General features: G+C 48.6%; 2 protein-coding genes across 2 annotated transcripts in view; both read right to left on the bottom strand.

The window, feature by feature from the left end:
- Positions 1–16,116, bottom strand: part of Hoxd3 (homeobox D3) — a 35,976-nt gene that overhangs the window by 12,229 nt on the left and 7,631 nt on the right. The gene's annotated exons all lie outside the window — the stretch shown is intronic.
- On the bottom strand, positions 4,085–8,816 carry Hoxd4 (homeobox D4). Its single transcript, XM_028762971.1, has 3 exons — positions 8,086–8,816; positions 7,116–7,536; positions 4,085–4,272 (listed from the first exon to the last, which is right to left on the bottom strand). The coding sequence occupies exons 1-2, from the start codon at positions 8,510–8,512 to the stop codon at positions 7,211–7,213; spliced, it is 753 nt and encodes a 250-aa protein (XP_028618804.1). The 5' UTR covers positions 8,513–8,816; the 3' UTR covers positions 4,085–4,272; positions 7,116–7,210.

The following is a 16,116-nucleotide window of genomic DNA, read 5'->3' on the forward strand; positions in this document are numbered from 1 at the left end:
GCTATGGAACAGAAGCCTCGGATTCTTCGGTGTCCTGTACTTCACATCTGCATGCACCTAGACAAGATGCCCTGCCCGTCCGCCTAGGCTGATAACGTACTATCCCCACTCCCTGCCAGACACTTAAGTTGGGTCACAACACCCGATCCTGCCTTAAGGTGGGACCCGTTGGTTCTCAACTCTAGCCTGTCACCCTGCCACCACTGATTTTCCTTGAGGGCGCAGGCTGGGGTTTGCAGACTCAGCAGGCAAGCTGCCACTTCTGAGACAGAAAAAAGAAATCGCCTAGCAGCAGGGCAGGACCCCAGATGACCTCCTTTCTCGGAGCCCCGAGCACTCCACTCAAGTCCTTTGGGGTCTGGAGCCGCCTAGGTGAGGAGTCCCTGCCCACCTTGATCTGAGTGATTCCAGATCGGATCGCAGCCAACAGGATCCCGCAGGCCAAGCAACAGCCAAGCCGCAGCTTCCCGCTTCCTGCGGTACCTCCAAGAGGACAAGGGGAACTACTGAAACGTGCTTACCTGGGATAAGGAGATTTCTATTTTAAAATAACTGTATCGAAACACGAGTTCGCCACTTTGCAAGTGGCTAGAAGAGATTTGCAGATATTCTGCGTGTGGGAAGACGAGTTAAGCAAATCTAGGCCAGCACTCGCTCGTGGATTGTAGCGAGCTCCTAAACTACCTTGGTCAGGCCTCCCCTCGCCATAGAATCTCACACTGTGGGAAACTCCGAATTTGGCTTTCTGAGAGTTTCTTTCTTTTCTTTTCTTTTCTTTTCTTTTTTTTTTTAAGCGGTTCTACCACGGAGTTGCTGCTCTGATATGGCTTGTACGGCCTCCTACCCTCCTAAGAGAGAAAGTGCCCCAAAGCCATAAATGGCTACAGGGATAGGGAAAAGAAAAAAGGTTCTGAATACCCAATACAGAGAAGTCGGCAGGTCCCATAGGAAGTCACTGGACCCAGCTCCCAAACTTGACAGGGAATTCCTTCCTTTTTGTTCACCCGTCCCAGCCAAGGATCAGGCCCACTTGGGGTGCTTGTCGCAAAGGACCATAGGCTGTCCCCACTCCACCCCCATTCAGAGGACCCCGCCTCCAAGCCTCCAGCCAGGGGTTGAGCTTGCGGGCCCCCGGCAAGTGTTAATCCTCTGCCAAAGAGGGGGGCTGCTTTGCGGGAATTTGTCTCCAGGAAAGGATCTAAGCCTTCTTCAATCGGAGCATATGTTCATAGAGCAATAAACCGGAAAGATTTACAGTCCTCGCCCGGCCCCCAACAGCCTCACACCCTTTCAGGAATTACTTACGATGATTTATCACACCAACCACGGCAATTGTCACACTGATAAAATAGCCGGGGCCTGTGCCCGCCAAGCCGGGCCTTTGGAGGCTGTTGGCGGCCCAGCCCCTAGTGAAGCTGGGGAGCCGTTTTGTGGGTTCCTTTCTAAGCCTACAAGGGGATGTCTGACTGGATTGAAGTGGGTGGGGTGAGAGGGACGACGATTCTCATTGAGAAAAATGCAAGCAGAGAAAGCACCCGGAATTTGCGTGCAGGAGTCACTTGCTAAGCACATAAACATTTGTCATCTTTGAATAATTGAATTAATGTGTTATTGTTTGGATGTATAATTCATAACGGGGGAAACTTTGTTGCTGTCCTGACTAGAAATATACACATACCAAAAATTTAAAACACACACACACACACACACCCCTAAACAACCACCACACAGAGGTGCTTGCCGAAATCCTTCTCAAAGTCAATGGAGGCAAAGCACAGATGTTGGGAGGCGGGTAAGGAGGCGTATGAAAAGACTATCCACTGAGACACCCAGACCAGAGCTTACAGCTAAAGGAAAAGAATGTTTGCTACTTGCCCCCACCCCAGGGACAAAGCTAGCTGGGATCGGGTAGGACCAAAGCAAAGCCGCATTTGGGATGTCAAATCTTGGAGTGAGGGGGAAAAGAAGCTAAAATGGTAGCAAGAGACCCTATCGCTTTTGCAGCTGGCAGCAGCCTTCTCTTCCTCGGAGGCTTCCCTTTGCCTGAGTTGCTCTGACTTGGGAGGTGGAGGACTTCTTTTTGTTTTGTTAGATATTCAAAAAGGGAAAAAATTGCAAATTCAAAACTAAAGAGGAAGCAAAGACAAACTGCGTGCTGGGCGACCAGCAGCTGAGCTTGAGGTGGGAAAGCCAGGGAGCGAGAGAAGTAGCTTGTCATTATCTGTTGGTTAAAACCTGCCTGGGGTAAAATTTCAACTCGATTTTATAGCCTTCTATTATGACGCAAAGAAAAAATTTACGAGCCTAGCTTGAAAAGGGGGCCGGGGCTTTTTCCTCGCTGGTTTAAGAATAGGCGGCAGATGCGGTGACAGCGACCATTGTTCCTGGTAGACACAGGCGACCGAGCAACCTCGGCCCGCGTGCGCCAGGAGTGTCCCCAGCCGGGCGGGTTTTTTTTTTTTTAAACTCCTGTTGTCTGGGGAGCAGCCTGTGCGCACCCTCACCCCTTACACCCTCACCCCTTGCACACCCTCACATCCTCATCCACACCTTTTCTCTCTCTCTCTCTCTCTCTCTCTCTCTCTCTCTCTCTCTCTCTCACACACACACACACTCACACACACACACACACACACACACACTCGGCCGCCCGTAGTAATTTTTCATAAGTGCAAAGCTCCGCTGAACCAAAGGTCACCATCCAAGCCACTAACAACTTCTGACCGGCGCGCTGTTCCAAACCAGAGAAGCAAAGGCAACTATTTGTCAGCGGCTCTGACAGCTAAGTTCATTAAGGATTGAAATCTGATGAAATAAAAGTCGCCCAAATATTTACCTGCGGGCCGCGCTCGGCGCCCGGGTCTGCGGGCACAGGGGGCCCCCCTCGGCGGGCCGTGTTCTCGGGATCCCTGCACTTTCCAAGTCGGAGAGAGCCCTTTGCGTGGCAGATTAATGACGACTCCGTGTTTCTTAAGGGACGTGCTGAATTAATTATTTCGCCAATCACGTGGTCGCGACTTGTAGAAATCTATTCTTATCATCTTCCTCGCACTTTGAAAATTCTCCGGGTTATGAGCGGCCCTCCCCTGACTGCCGCCGAGCCCCCGGCCTCCCAGCCCGGCGTGGGGGGTAGGGAGGGCTCCCCAACATGGCGCCGTCTGCCGAGGGTCCGATTTACTGTACTGTACTCAACGGGCTTAGCTATGGACTCGCTTCCATCTCATCCCTGCCGGTGATTCAACACACACAGTAGTATTGATGTATTGGTAGGCACAGGAGGAGCCATTAACCAGAAGACGGGCAGAGGACAATCATAAAATGTGTCTGAATATTTAAACTTCTGTCTGCGCACTTATAAATACACATGTCCACGCGTCTGGAGCGAGCCCTTCCATATATTAAGGACATATGTCCTACTTTATGCATCCTGCTTATTTCCTGTCTTCAGCAATACACCCCCTATCTATTTTGGAACTCCTATCTTGGCCCCCTCTTCAAAGCCGAGGCCAAGATGTGGGAAATCCCTCGTGATAAAAATAGTGCGTGGTACTTTTTATAGTAGAGAGTGTTTATTGCTGTCTGAGGGCCAAGAGAGGTGCAGAGAAGGAGGGGATAGGTGTTGGAAACACCAGAGGGGTTCAGTAGCCCCAGAAAACTGGGAGTCCAAGATGGGAGGCCAGCCAGGTCAGGTCAGAGCAACAACCACCAGCCAATCCTGGCTGGGCCCAGAAAAAGCATGCTCACCCAACCTCTGGAGAGTGCAAAGGTTTCTCATGCTCACTCTGAAGGAGATCTAAAAACCGAGCAGGACCAAAAGCCAATTTGGAACCCCTAGAACCCGAGCTAGTCTTTCAACAAACACTGCCCTCCACCTTGCAGTCTGGATTCCACTCAGGCTCTCCACTGCTCACAAAACATAGTAGCCAAATTGGGAGTAGAAGGGGAGTGTGAAATTGCTAAATCGTGAGTGACTTAACTTACACACCACAGGCTCCAAATAAATGGGTGTCTAATTTATTGCAGAAAATAAGCAGAGGAAATGTTTATAATGAAAAGAGTCTCTAACAAGGCACCAAACAGGAGGGAGATTTTACTACACCTTTTTATTATTTCAAATATAGATCAATGAATTACATCAAAACTACAGGCGACAAATAGTATAAATAAGACTTTAATCAGTGGCAGCAAAACATGGTCAGTCCTATTTTTAAAAGCGTCTTTTGTGAGCAGACTCCAAGGGGCTGACTCCCGATGTCATCTCACAACAAAAGGCTGTAAAGGGACAGTGAGATGGGAGTCAGAGGCGCACTGTCCTCGGCAAACACTCCATTCCTCAACCCCAGGCACAACCCCAACACAGGTTCTAAAACACCCAAACAAATGCTTCTGGCTCATATTTGGGGAGAACAAACTGGAAATAAATAACAACAAATGGGCACTGTAGCCTTTCCACAGCTTGCTTTCTCTAGAGAATGTTCCCAGATGGAGACCTTCCTGCTCTAGGTGACTAGGGTGGGGGCAGGGGCCACCTCTTTCCTAGTCCACTCCTTTGGGCCCAAATGGGTAGGTACAAGAGCCAGAATAAGACTTTAGGACTAGTAACTGCTCTCTGGGCCACGCAAGGGCCATTAGCATTTCAAAAGACAACCCCTCCCAGTTGAGAGGAAGAGCTGAGATTTATAAACAAAGAAGTTGTTTCTCAGCTCAAGTTAGTTTCCTAAGTAGTGGGCTATGTTTGTGAAGAAGCTGGAGTTTTCTTCAGGAAAGCACACTCTTGGCTTTTGGCTTTTCTTTGTGGCAGGAGGAAAGAGGAGTAGTATTTGGTCTGAAGCTGGATGGGTAGCCAGAACTTCTGAGGAGAGGGAAAAATCTACATAATAATCTCCATAGTGGCTATATAGTTGAATATTGTGAAAATATACACTCCCCGCCCCAAGGACATGGTTCAATATATGCTTAGATTTGGCTTTTAGGAAAGACTAGTAACAATTTTCCAATTGGCCTAAGGATAGCGCCTCTTTTCAAATGCTATATCCAAAGACTGCCTCCATGTTACAGGGAGGGGAAAAAAAAAGAGAAGGGTAGTTAGAGTCCAAAAGGTTAAGGGTTTAGAGGTCAGTCCTCCAGGCTGAAATACAGCTAATCGAACAGAAAATTTGTCCTCTGGGTGAACCTGATTCTGTAATTTAGCCGAACTTCAGTAAAATACCTTTTCAGCTTCTCAACGTGAGGGCGTCAGAAAAAAGACGTCTTAACTATGTATGAACTCTGTGCTTTTTGTCACAGAAACAATGACGCAAATAATGCAGGAATATCCATCTTTAATATCCCGACATGGTGATATTCAAGTATTGCCATGTGCAAGTCTGAGAGGCAGGCTCACCCCAAGGAGGAACAAAGAGCTTTCCCCAGGGTCTAATACAAAAGACCAAGGTTTGGAAGACACTTCAGAGAGTAGAATTTCAGCCTAGGGACTCCAGTGAATCCCTGCTCTCAGCTCTCAGCAGACATAGAACCAAAGAACAGGCCTTTCCCTTCTCCATCTAAGTCCATTTTAAAAACAGCCACTGAAACTTTCTAAAGTGTCCTGAAATCCTGAAAGTAATACCATCACCATGGATCATAGAATTAAATTTTAAGCTCACCCTTCCCTTATTTCTTACTTTTGTGGGGGGTAATTGCAACCAGGGGTTTCTGTTTGGAGTTTTGGGGTTCAAACTTTCAAAGACTTGTTTCATTTGACTATATAAACCCTGCCATTACCTCTGACCCCTCTCCTTCTTATTCTAAAGGGTTAGCATTTTTAAGAAAATGAGATTTGAACTTTTCCAGGCATGGAATAAAAATAAATATTAAAAACATCCTTTTTGTTTGAGATTGTTTTTAAGTTTACTATCTTCAAGGTAAAGAAGTGCCCGAAAACTTTCAGAGTTTTACAATTTCTGCTTCTAATTAATGTTTCTTTAAAAAAAAAAAACTTCAAGGGAAATCCCTTTAAGATCAACTTCTGTGGGCTTCTAGAATCTACTAGTTTCATTTTAAAAATAAGCCTTCCTTACCTACCCATTCTCCTCCTATGCACAGCACCACTCCCCATTTAGGCCATACTCAGAATCCTATAAAATGCTGCTATTTGGGGTAGTAGGAATCTAGTTGGAATAGAAAATTCAGACATTATCTGATGACCCAGAGCATATAGGTTTTGTTTTCTTTCCCCAGAGGAAAATATTAGACCATTTGTTTCTTTCTCCACCCCCCCCACCTTTCTTCCAATCACCCAGAACTGCCTGTAAACAAGGTTCTGCAGAAGCACATGCAGGAAGAACTGCCTGTAAACATGGTTCTGCAGAAGCATATGAAGGAACACATTTTCAAAAAACCCAGGTTTCCTGGATCCTTGGCTTCCCTCTTGAAGGGTTAAGGGCCTCCTCCACATCTCCAGGGTGGGTGGTGGTAGGAGGGAGGAGCTCAAAATCCGGAATAGGGCCAGAAAAGAGTCCACAGCATTCTAATCCAGTCCCCTGAAGCTTAAGCCTATTCACCATCCTAAGGTTTTTGGCACGCAGGTGTCAGTTATTTCTGTACTCCATTCCCCGAACAAATAAATATTTAAGCAAATATAATCTAAACATAAAATAACCCGTTTCCACTTCCTTCTTGGATTTATTTCTTTGGGCATGGAGCAAATCATTTGTTTTTATCACAGAAGAAATTCTATAGATAATCCAGAAAGTTCTGAGATTCTGGCTCAGCCTCTCCTGCTTGCACTGAAAGCACTTAGCACTGGGTGCTAGCTAGCCCTCTGCCTCAACTCCCCCACAGTTACTAAGCCACGTAGGTCCCTGGAGGGGTGGTGTGGAGGAGAATGTCCCGGTTCACTCTGGGATAAAGCCTCCAACTTTCATTTGCAAATTCAAAATCCAACAGCAGAGATTTTCAGAGTTTAATGACTCGCCAAGGGTTTACTTTCTCAGTAGCTCCTGCCATGATAATCTACTTAAAGAAGCCCGCCCACCCTCCCACCCTTCCCCACTTTAGGGAGGGGGCTGCCCTCGGGCAGGATGGTAACCTAGTCCGAGGGCGGCCTGCAGGTCCCAGGTCCACCCCCACAGTACCTTAGAGCCCAGTGAGGTGACAGCAGGCCCCGCCTGCACCCGCAGCTTCGCCTCAACCTGGAGTGCAAGAAGGGATGGGCCCAGGGTCCCCACTTCTATAAGGTCGTCAGGTCCGTATGGTGGTCCTTGGCCATTGGTTGCAAATGCTGGCCGGGGGCAGCTGAAGAGGAGCAGGAAGATGAGGAAGAAGACCTGCCCTTGGTGTTGGGCAGTTTGTGGTCTTTTTTCCACTTCATCCTCCGGTTCTGGAACCAGATCTTGATCTGGCGCTCAGACAGACACAGGGTGTGAGCGATTTCAATCCGACGGCGCCTGGTCAGATACCTGTTAAAATGAAATTCCTTTTCCAGTTCTAGGACTTGCTGTCTGGTGTAGGCCGTCCGGGAACGCTTGGGCTCCCCACCGGTGTAGTTGGGGTTCACTATGAGACAAAACAGACAAGGCAGCCAGGTCAGAGCCCGGCCACTAGTTAGGCCCCAGACTTGCCTCTTGCCCTCACTTCCTGGCGCGTCTCGCAGCCCTCGGGCCCCCCCTGTACTCCAAGCTGGCCAGCTTCCTCCCTCCCTTCTTCTCCCTAAACATACACTCACTCCCACCCAACCTCTTCCATGCACCCACTCCCCACGCTCACAGGTCCTCAGAGGTGCTCCCTTGCCCCTGGCCCACCAAGAGCTCGGGATCTCCAACATTTTGGAAAGGCCCTTCTCTTGCTCTACGTTCCCTCTGCTGTGGAAATGAAGTCCTCCCCCACCCCACCCCCATCCCCACCCCCTTTTGCGCCCACAGCCAAGCAGCCAGCCACATGGTCCCGGCCTGCTCCCTCAGCTATAAAAATTTATGGAGAGAGTAATTGCGGCGCCCAAGGAAGCTTCACAAGCCCCCACCCATTCGCAACCCCTCCGGGGGGCCCAGGCCAAAATATGCGAGCAGGGATGGGGAGGGCTGTGAGGTCGCTGCACCCGCTCCTTACCCGAATTCACGTGCACCTTCTTCATCCAAGGGTAGACCACAGCGGGCTGCTTAAGTGCTGTCCCGGGGGGCGGCTGCTTGGGGCCGGTGGGCTGGCTGCAGGCCCGAGCACCAGGCAGGGGCGCAGGCTGGGGCGCTGGGCACGGCTCTCCCGGGGCACCGTAGTGACTTCCCGGGCCGCTCGGTTCCTGTCCGTGACCCCGCGCTGGCAGCGCTGAGCCAGGCCCGGGCCCGCCGCCTCCGAAGGGTTGTTCACCGAAGTCGGGCCGTGGGTAAAGCCCCGAGGGCTGGAAGTCGGCGCCCTGTGCACCGCTGCCGTAGTAGTCGGCTCCCTGCTCGCCTAGGTAGCCACCCTGCAAATATTCCTCGCACGGAGGAAACTTGGGGTCCACGTACTTAGAGTTCACCATATACGAACTCATGGCCATTAATTTCAGAAGGTAGAAAATACTAATTTTTCTCGTGTTGTCTTTTTTCTCCTTCCATTGGGCCCTCCTACTTGCTGTCAACTGAATAAAGTTGGGCGGCCATGTGACCAGGCCAGCCAATAGGAAGAGAGCATGTTTATCACCGGGTTGGTGAGCATCTCATAATTTTCACAAATTTAACTAAATAACATACGTGTAATCAAGTGACTTGCCATGCCACATTTGAGAGTCCCTGACAGATGTTAATATAGTTCTGATTCTATTCCCAGGACCCCAATTTCTGGCAGGTAATCTTAGCTTTTGTCTTCCACTGACTTTGCTAACCTCCCATTCCCTCCTCACTCACCATCGCCTGAAACAGCCCCCAGAGTGGGCATAGTTCAAAGAAGAGTGAATCCTCCTATTGGGGTGCAAAATAAGGAAAAATGATTGTGGGTAATGTGGCCTCCGGGTTGGGTAGAGTCCCTAAGCAGGCAGCCTGCCCGGCCAGCTGGCAGGAGTCCTGGACTCTGACATACAAAGACCTGTCCTGGCTTTGTCTTCACCAGGGTCACCCAAAAGTTACCAGAGTCTGGCGGACCTGAATTGAGTTAGGCAATGAGTAACCACTATGCTTTTCTGCCAATGGCCAGGCTGGGATGTTTCTAGTTGAAGTTGTATCTTGCTGATAAAGAAGGAGGAGGCCCTCACAGTTCTGGGTCTGGTGGCTGAGGGTTGGGTCAGGTTGGAATGGTGGGGAGGGGGACTTTAACCTTGCCTAAATGTACCCCAACAGTCTCCAATGGCCTTTCCAATTTGTCTTCTCCCCATACAAGGGCTTTAAAGGCAGGTGAGCCCATTTTGGGTACCTTTGTATCTTATGCTCCTTCAGGGCAGGGCTTCTGCTGGAGCTTGCTGGCCTTTCACCTCACTCTCTAATATCCTAAAACCTGGCCCTTTGGCCTTACACTCAGGAAAACACTTAAGTACCTACTGGGACATCTATAGAAGTTTCTCCAGGAAAAGGCTGTATGTCACTAGGCAAAGTCGATCATCCTGGAGTCTAAGGTAATGAAAAAGACAGAGGTGGCTTGCCGGCTCGGCTGCCACTACTCGCCGCGCCTCAGTCTCTGGCCGTGTCGGAGATATATGAAGTTTTTGCATCGACCATATATTCCCCTAGAATCGAATCTGTGACTATGTGGGTACCACACAAATTCGGTTCTACAGGGTATATATAGACAACGTTACAACCTCAGGTCCTACCCATTCAGGCAGCTGCCAGACCTGATTCTCTTCAGCACAGCCACCAGGAACTCCCCAAGCCTGGCATTCAGAGATGGTGCAGGTTGGCTCGGTGACAATTTGCAGCAATGAGTCCCCTCATTCTCTTGCCGTGATCGAGGGGCTACCAAGCAGCTGAGCAACCAGGACCTTCTTCTTAAAAAAAAAAAAGAAAGAAAGAAAAGAAAAAGAAAAGAAGGAGGATTCTTTTTTTCACCCCAGAGATGGCGGCTTTATTGCCCCTTCTCAGAATCCAAATCTCCCGTCCCCTTAGCAAGTGGTGTTTCCCAAAAAGAAGCAAGGGCCCTCAGCAGCAGAAGGGGACTTTTGAAAAAGGCAAAAGGGATATTCTTCACCAACACCGAACCCAAGTTAGTGACCACAGACAGTCCTCCTAGAATTTACCTTCCTGGGCCCTTAGCCCCACCGGACTTTCGAATCCCTCTGCTGCTGCTGCTGCTTCTGCTTCTGCTGCTGCTGCTGCTGCTGCACACCCGGAGGCAGGCGCTGTTTGCGGCCACCGAGCCTCCCTGGGCTGAGACTGTCGAGCTAATGGTGAAGGGCAGGGCGAGGGGTCATTCGAAATCATTTACAAACATATCACAAAGTTTCATTATTTTTGCTTTGCCGACAGCAGCACAGAAGAGTACAAAAGTTCACGAATTTCGCCGCCCCAGCGCCTCCGCTGTCCTGGGCTTGCCCCTCAATTCAGGGCATCTAGAGCCCAGATGCACTCTGGGGCTGGGCTGATTTCAGGGGCAGAGGGATGCCCTGGCCTGGGCCAAGCTTTTGGATGTCTGATAACAGATTGAAGATGTCCACATTTCTAAGTATTGTTTTGATCCCTTCCCCTATAATTCAAAAATCACTTTCAAGCCCCACGCCTTGATTTTGATGGGGTGGAGCAGGAAGACCCCCCCATCATATTTGTCAAAACTGGGTGCTCGCTTTTACTCTGTACTTTGCTTTTCCACACCCTCTTACCATTTCACTTCCACTACTTTGAAGGGATTCCCCGGGTGTCAAGTCAAAAGAGAGTTAAAATCCATTTGTTTAAAGACTCTCCCCAGTTTCTCCTACTGCCAACTCTTTCACCAACAGACCCATGGACAGGCCTTCCTGGGGACACTGGGCCTACCTCAGCTTTATCCAGACACATTGAGGAAGTCCGAAGGGTTGAGTGGGGACCAAGATGAGTACACACATTTTCATATTTGTTAGACATTGTGACCTGCATTTCACCTTATTGCTCGACTTGATCAGACAGGTCAAAGCCAACAAGTTATTGATGAACAAAAGCGTTAAATATTCACCTCCCTCTCAACTGCCCAACAAATGCGTTTGATCTCTCCGGCTTTTTGTGCTGTGTGCAGCTACAAGGCGCCAGATTCGAGTATGCAAGCAAGTAGCCTCGGCAGAGATAAGCACTCACAGCCAAGGGTGCCAAGAATGGGGCGGGGGCAAGACCAGAGAAAGTCTGGGGAGTCCAGCTTTTTCATCCACGGAGTCTGGTTGACTATGTGCAGGCCTGCTTCATAGAAAGAACTACAAGCTGCGAAGAAGGTTTCCACTTCGCCTGGGAGCTCAGCCTCACCAGGGGCCCAGCAAAAAAAAAAAAAAAAACCTGGCCCTGAGCCCAGTCTCAGCTTATCTGACCAGGAGAGGAACACATCTCACAAGAGAAGGAGGATGCCTGGTCCCTGTGGCCCTTATCAATCTACTCTTCCATAAAATTAAACTACCTGGGGTTTGCAGTGAGTGACAAGCCCCTACTATCTCCTTGGCTCTCCTTCTAGTGCCAACCCCTCTAATGACATCCAGAAGATGCCGGTCTGCATTCTCAGCTTCACACTTCAGAGCAAAAGAACTGGAGTCCCTGCCTCTGATCCTACCCAATTCCATTGGACTCTGGGGTAGAAATTCTTCAACTGCAGCTAAGGAGAAACAGAGGTGAAAGAGAAAGTACTCTTCTCGTTCACCCGGTATCCCAAAGCTAGGACTCAGACCAGTGAAGCTAGGACCCAGAAAGGGACAGGAGAGGAATGTCCACATAGGCTTAGTAGTTGTAGCCCTTCCTGGAAGCAGGGCAATCCAATACACCCAAAGCCATCAAAGGTTATATGTTTGTTTCTGTTTGTAATAAATCAATTTTAAAATTAAGACATATATACAGCAAGGGAAGGCTGAGGTAGACTGGGCAGAGATAATAATGGTTGGATTGTAGAGGGGGACCCCGTTGCCTTGGTGTTGATTGGGTCAATCCTAGCAGTTGTGGATGCTGGCCCGCCCGCAGTTCGTTGATAGGGTGGGCTGCTAATTAGCTGCAAGTCCGCTGCACCTGTGCGAGCCAGAGACGCCTGGCAAAGGCCTGCAAGGAGGTCCAGGGAGGTCGGGAAGACAAGGGCGATCCCCTGCGGTGCGTTTACTTGTGCAGGTGACTGTGAACTAGGCCCCAGAAATACTTCCTAAAGGGTCAGCCTGGAGCTTCCAGCCCTCCCCAAGCGAGTCCGTTTTGGCCTGGGGAGGCAGCGCCACTCTGTAACCCTCCCATCTCCGCTACCACCTTCCCCCACCACCTCCCAGCGTTAGCACTGCTCTTACTCGGAAGAAAAGGGAAGGTACTTACAGTGTTTCTCCCTGGTTCTCCTTGATGCTCGGAAACCTGTTGCAATGAGAATGGGGTCACTCAAATCTCACAGGACAATAAAGCAGACATAGACGACATACAGAAAGTGACAAGGCCCAGACACTCCAATACCTAGATTCCTTGCTTCTGGTGACTGCCTTCGGGAACTGCGCTAAATTCTTCTCCGATAGCAACCTCAAAGACTACTCCTAAGGGGTATTAGAGTGTGTCCTGGTCACCTCCTCTACTTCACGCACCCTTGAGCAAAGCCCTACGGGTTTTACAGCCTGACTCAGTCAGCCTGAGGCAGGGTTTCCCCAGGGGGAAAATGGGAAGTCAGAAAATAGGCCTTTGTGCATTTCCTTCTGCCGCAGGCTGGTGGGTGCGGATCCACTGGAGAGCCTGCAGACCTCCTATTTGTCCGGACCCCAATTCTGCTCCCTCTGGGAACAGTTCAACCCTCCTTTTCCAGTTTCAGGTTGGTTTCGAATTCCACCTCAGCGTCCAAACCTGCATTCTACTCAAAGAAGGGGCAGGCACGGCAGGGACATACTTTTCCATGTCTCCAATTCAAAACAGTCATTTCCTTCCGAGGGGGAAATGAGAACCCAAAAGATATCCAGAAAGGAAAATTGAAGCATTTAAAGGTAAATGATCTAGATCTTACAGAAATGGTCTAAAATATGATCTAATTCTATCGGTTTGACACTAATTTGTTAAACATACCTGCAGGAGAGCCTACAGACCGATCAAACAGAACAGTGGTTCCCCAGGCGCTAGTGTCCATCTTCAAGTTTTTAGTCCTCTAGGAACAGAAAGGGGGGGAACCGCTCTAAGCTATCTCAGAGGTGACTCATCTCCACACTTCTCCCTCCCCACCCCCACCATCATTGCTTTCTTCTACTTTTAAAGTAGTTGTTCCACTGCTGAGTGGAGAGTGTAAGTCCTGCTTTGGGGGGTAGAAGCTTTCATTTCTTTCCCAACTTTCCAGGTATACAAAGGAGAGGGAAACGCCAAGATCCCCATTCTATTTATTAAGTTAGGTTTAGGCTAAAATTAAAATTAACTTCGTTAGATAGGCTTTCCTCAAGCAGAGAAGGCTGGGCTCGACCCCCTGCCCCACAACTCTAGAGTTATTGTGGACAAAGTAATAAGTGACTTACTGTTTTTCTTTTCTAGTGGGTAGGGTAGCTTAGAGTAGAGCTGTCTCCTGAGCCCGGCGCTGGCTGGAGCCTCTCACTTGCCTATTGCTGCTACAGGCACCAAGCATCTGCACTTGTATGCTCTTAACCTAATTTATGGTGGGAATTATATTTTGGCTTGTCAACTCTCAAGCCATAAAACAAAGTTTATTGGAATCACGTGCTTGTAAATAGCCACTCAGGTCCCTTCTCTGCAGAACCATAAATAACCTTTGGCTTTAAACTTTTATTCACTAAATAAAGGTTCACTGCAACTGTTCCCTCGGATTTAAATAGTTCCAAATATCCAGAATGCAAGAGAGGTCATATTCATATCAATACCCCGGGCTTTTCAACTTGCATCTTTTCAGAGAACGCTGGTTAAATTGGGGGATAGTGCTATTTGGAAAAGGCTGGTTGGTGGGCATGTCTTATGACTCTTTGGCTGCATTCGCTGTGAGTACCATCAACTCCTTTATTTCAATCATTTTCTAGCATTTGATGTGGTAAGCAGGAAAGACAAAGGCCACTTCTTACTTGCTTATCACAAAAGTTGGAAATTATTTGAGATTTTGCTTGATTCAGTAGAGAAAAGTGGTTAGGAGAGAGGCTGGGTGGCCTTGGGGGTGGGGAGGCAGCTGGGATTAACACTTAGTGTCTTCTGTATTGTTGTGGATGGGGCTTGGTGAAAGTGGAAGACTGCCACATGCCTAGAGGTTTTTATAATTTGCTGAGATCTGAAAGAGAAGTCTTTGCAAGTGACCAAACTGCTTAAAACAGCAAGACTTGGGGTTTGGTGAAGTGAGAAAGTGGAGAACAGCCCCCACCGGACTCTGGCAAGTAAGGCTCTAAAGAAGGTTATAAAACAATAAAACAGCCCTGGTGTGAAGGGCCCGGGTGTGAGGAAGCACAAGAGGCTTTTAAAGAACCTGAGCCCAGGAAGTCAGATGTGCACAATCCCACTGTGTGCCCAAGTCATTTAGCGCAGGGCTCAAGGGTCCCTGAAGGCCCACATCTGAGTGGGCTCCTCAGTAACTCCTCCCCACTGCTGGCCCCCATCATAGGGAGAAACTAAGAAAGAAAGAAGTGTAGGACTATCTCTGTCTATCCTGCTGAGCAATCCAGGAAAAGGGCTGGACACTCCACACCGAGAATGTGGCTGCCTCTGCTTGCGGGAGATATGAGGCAGGAGTGTGGGATAGCAGGAAGTCCCCCACGCCTCCCAAGAAGAGGCACAAGTAAGAAGAGAATTGGCCCCCATCACCCTTCAGTAGCCCTACAGAGGTGCCACAAACCTTGTGAAAATGTGTGATTTTTTTTTTACTACTCTAATAAAATAATGGATGTGCTGCACATATTTGTAAAGCACACACACACACACACACACACACACACACACACACATTTGATTTATAAATCAAATGCACTTACAACAATTCCTATCAGGAAACCCTACACAGCCCAGAAGAGAGATTCTTTTTTGCATGCTAATTTCCAGCCATTATATGTGCATTTGCAAACCCACTTCCTGATTTGACTCTCATTAGCCAGAAAACAAGGGGTTGTTAGTCCAGGCATGAGGGCAACCATTTATTCCCCCTGACCCTTTAAAAAAAAAATCCCATCAGCCATGTAGAAAAACTTTTGTGGGTTTGGTTTTGTTTTTATTTTTTTTTAACAATCGGTGGCATATTCTTAAAGTAAGAGATAATCCTTCAAACACTGATGTTTGATAGCACTAGGTGAGCAACTCTGAAATGACTCCTTGCTCATCACCTGAAAGAGATAATGAACGCCAGGGCATTGAGAAAAGTTTTAATTTTAAGGATAAGATGAATCAAAGAGTAGTTGAATTTCCAAGCCACTGTGATGAGTCCTTTGTAAGGAGGCGAGAGCTCAGTTCAAAACAAGCTTTGAGAGCTGGTGGAGGGCTAACAGTGCCCGGTACGTACTTGGGGATCCGTAGTTCCATTTTATAGATGAGAAGTGATGAAGAAAGATGTCTGAGACATGCTTGCAAACCTGACTGTAGGATCCACAGGAAGATGCAGCCTACTCTGGGTATTTAAGGGAATGACAGGAAATGAGGTCAGGTGTGAGAAAACGGGTTGGGTGGGGGATGGGAAGGAAGGAATACATTGAGGCAGATATCTTTGTTTTCTGATCTGAGAGCACAAAGGCAAAATGATTAAGAAGCAATTATGTATCTTCCTCCAACCACCCCTCTTATTGCATCACACCTCTAGTGCCCTAGGTTTTGTGAATGAGAGAGAGAGAGAATAGGGATCTGGCAGAGAGAATTTGAGAGTCAGTGGGAAAAGCAGAGGCCTTCTGTACTAGTGTGTTTCAGGTTCCTCAGGGCCTCTCCACCCCACCCCCTGCAATTGCAATTCCTAGTAGGAACTTGGGAATGCCAGGCAAGTGCCCAAAGTCTGAGGCCCAGCCAACATTCTGTCTCCCAAGGACTTTGAATGTTGGTAGCTGTTCCAGTTGACAAGGAAGGAAGAAAAAAAGGTTGGCCTCTCCTGTAAAAT

This window comes from Grammomys surdaster, unplaced genomic scaffold, assembly GCF_004785775.1.
Source record: "Grammomys surdaster isolate TR1022 unplaced genomic scaffold, NIH_TR_1.0 136, whole genome shotgun sequence".
Taxonomy (NCBI): domain Eukaryota; kingdom Metazoa; phylum Chordata; class Mammalia; order Rodentia; family Muridae; genus Grammomys; species Grammomys surdaster.

What these genes read in the sequence shown, in the direction of transcription:
- Hoxd4 (XM_028762971.1), bottom strand. Translation starts at nt 8,512, where the DNA reads ATGGCCATGAGTTCGTATATGGTGAACTCTAAGTACGTGGACCCCAAG. An exon ending in GAAGGTGCACGTGAATTCGG is followed by an intron (nt 7,537 to 8,085) that starts GTAAGGAGCGGG and finishes TTTGTCTCATAG; the next exon opens with TGAACCCCAACTACACCGGT.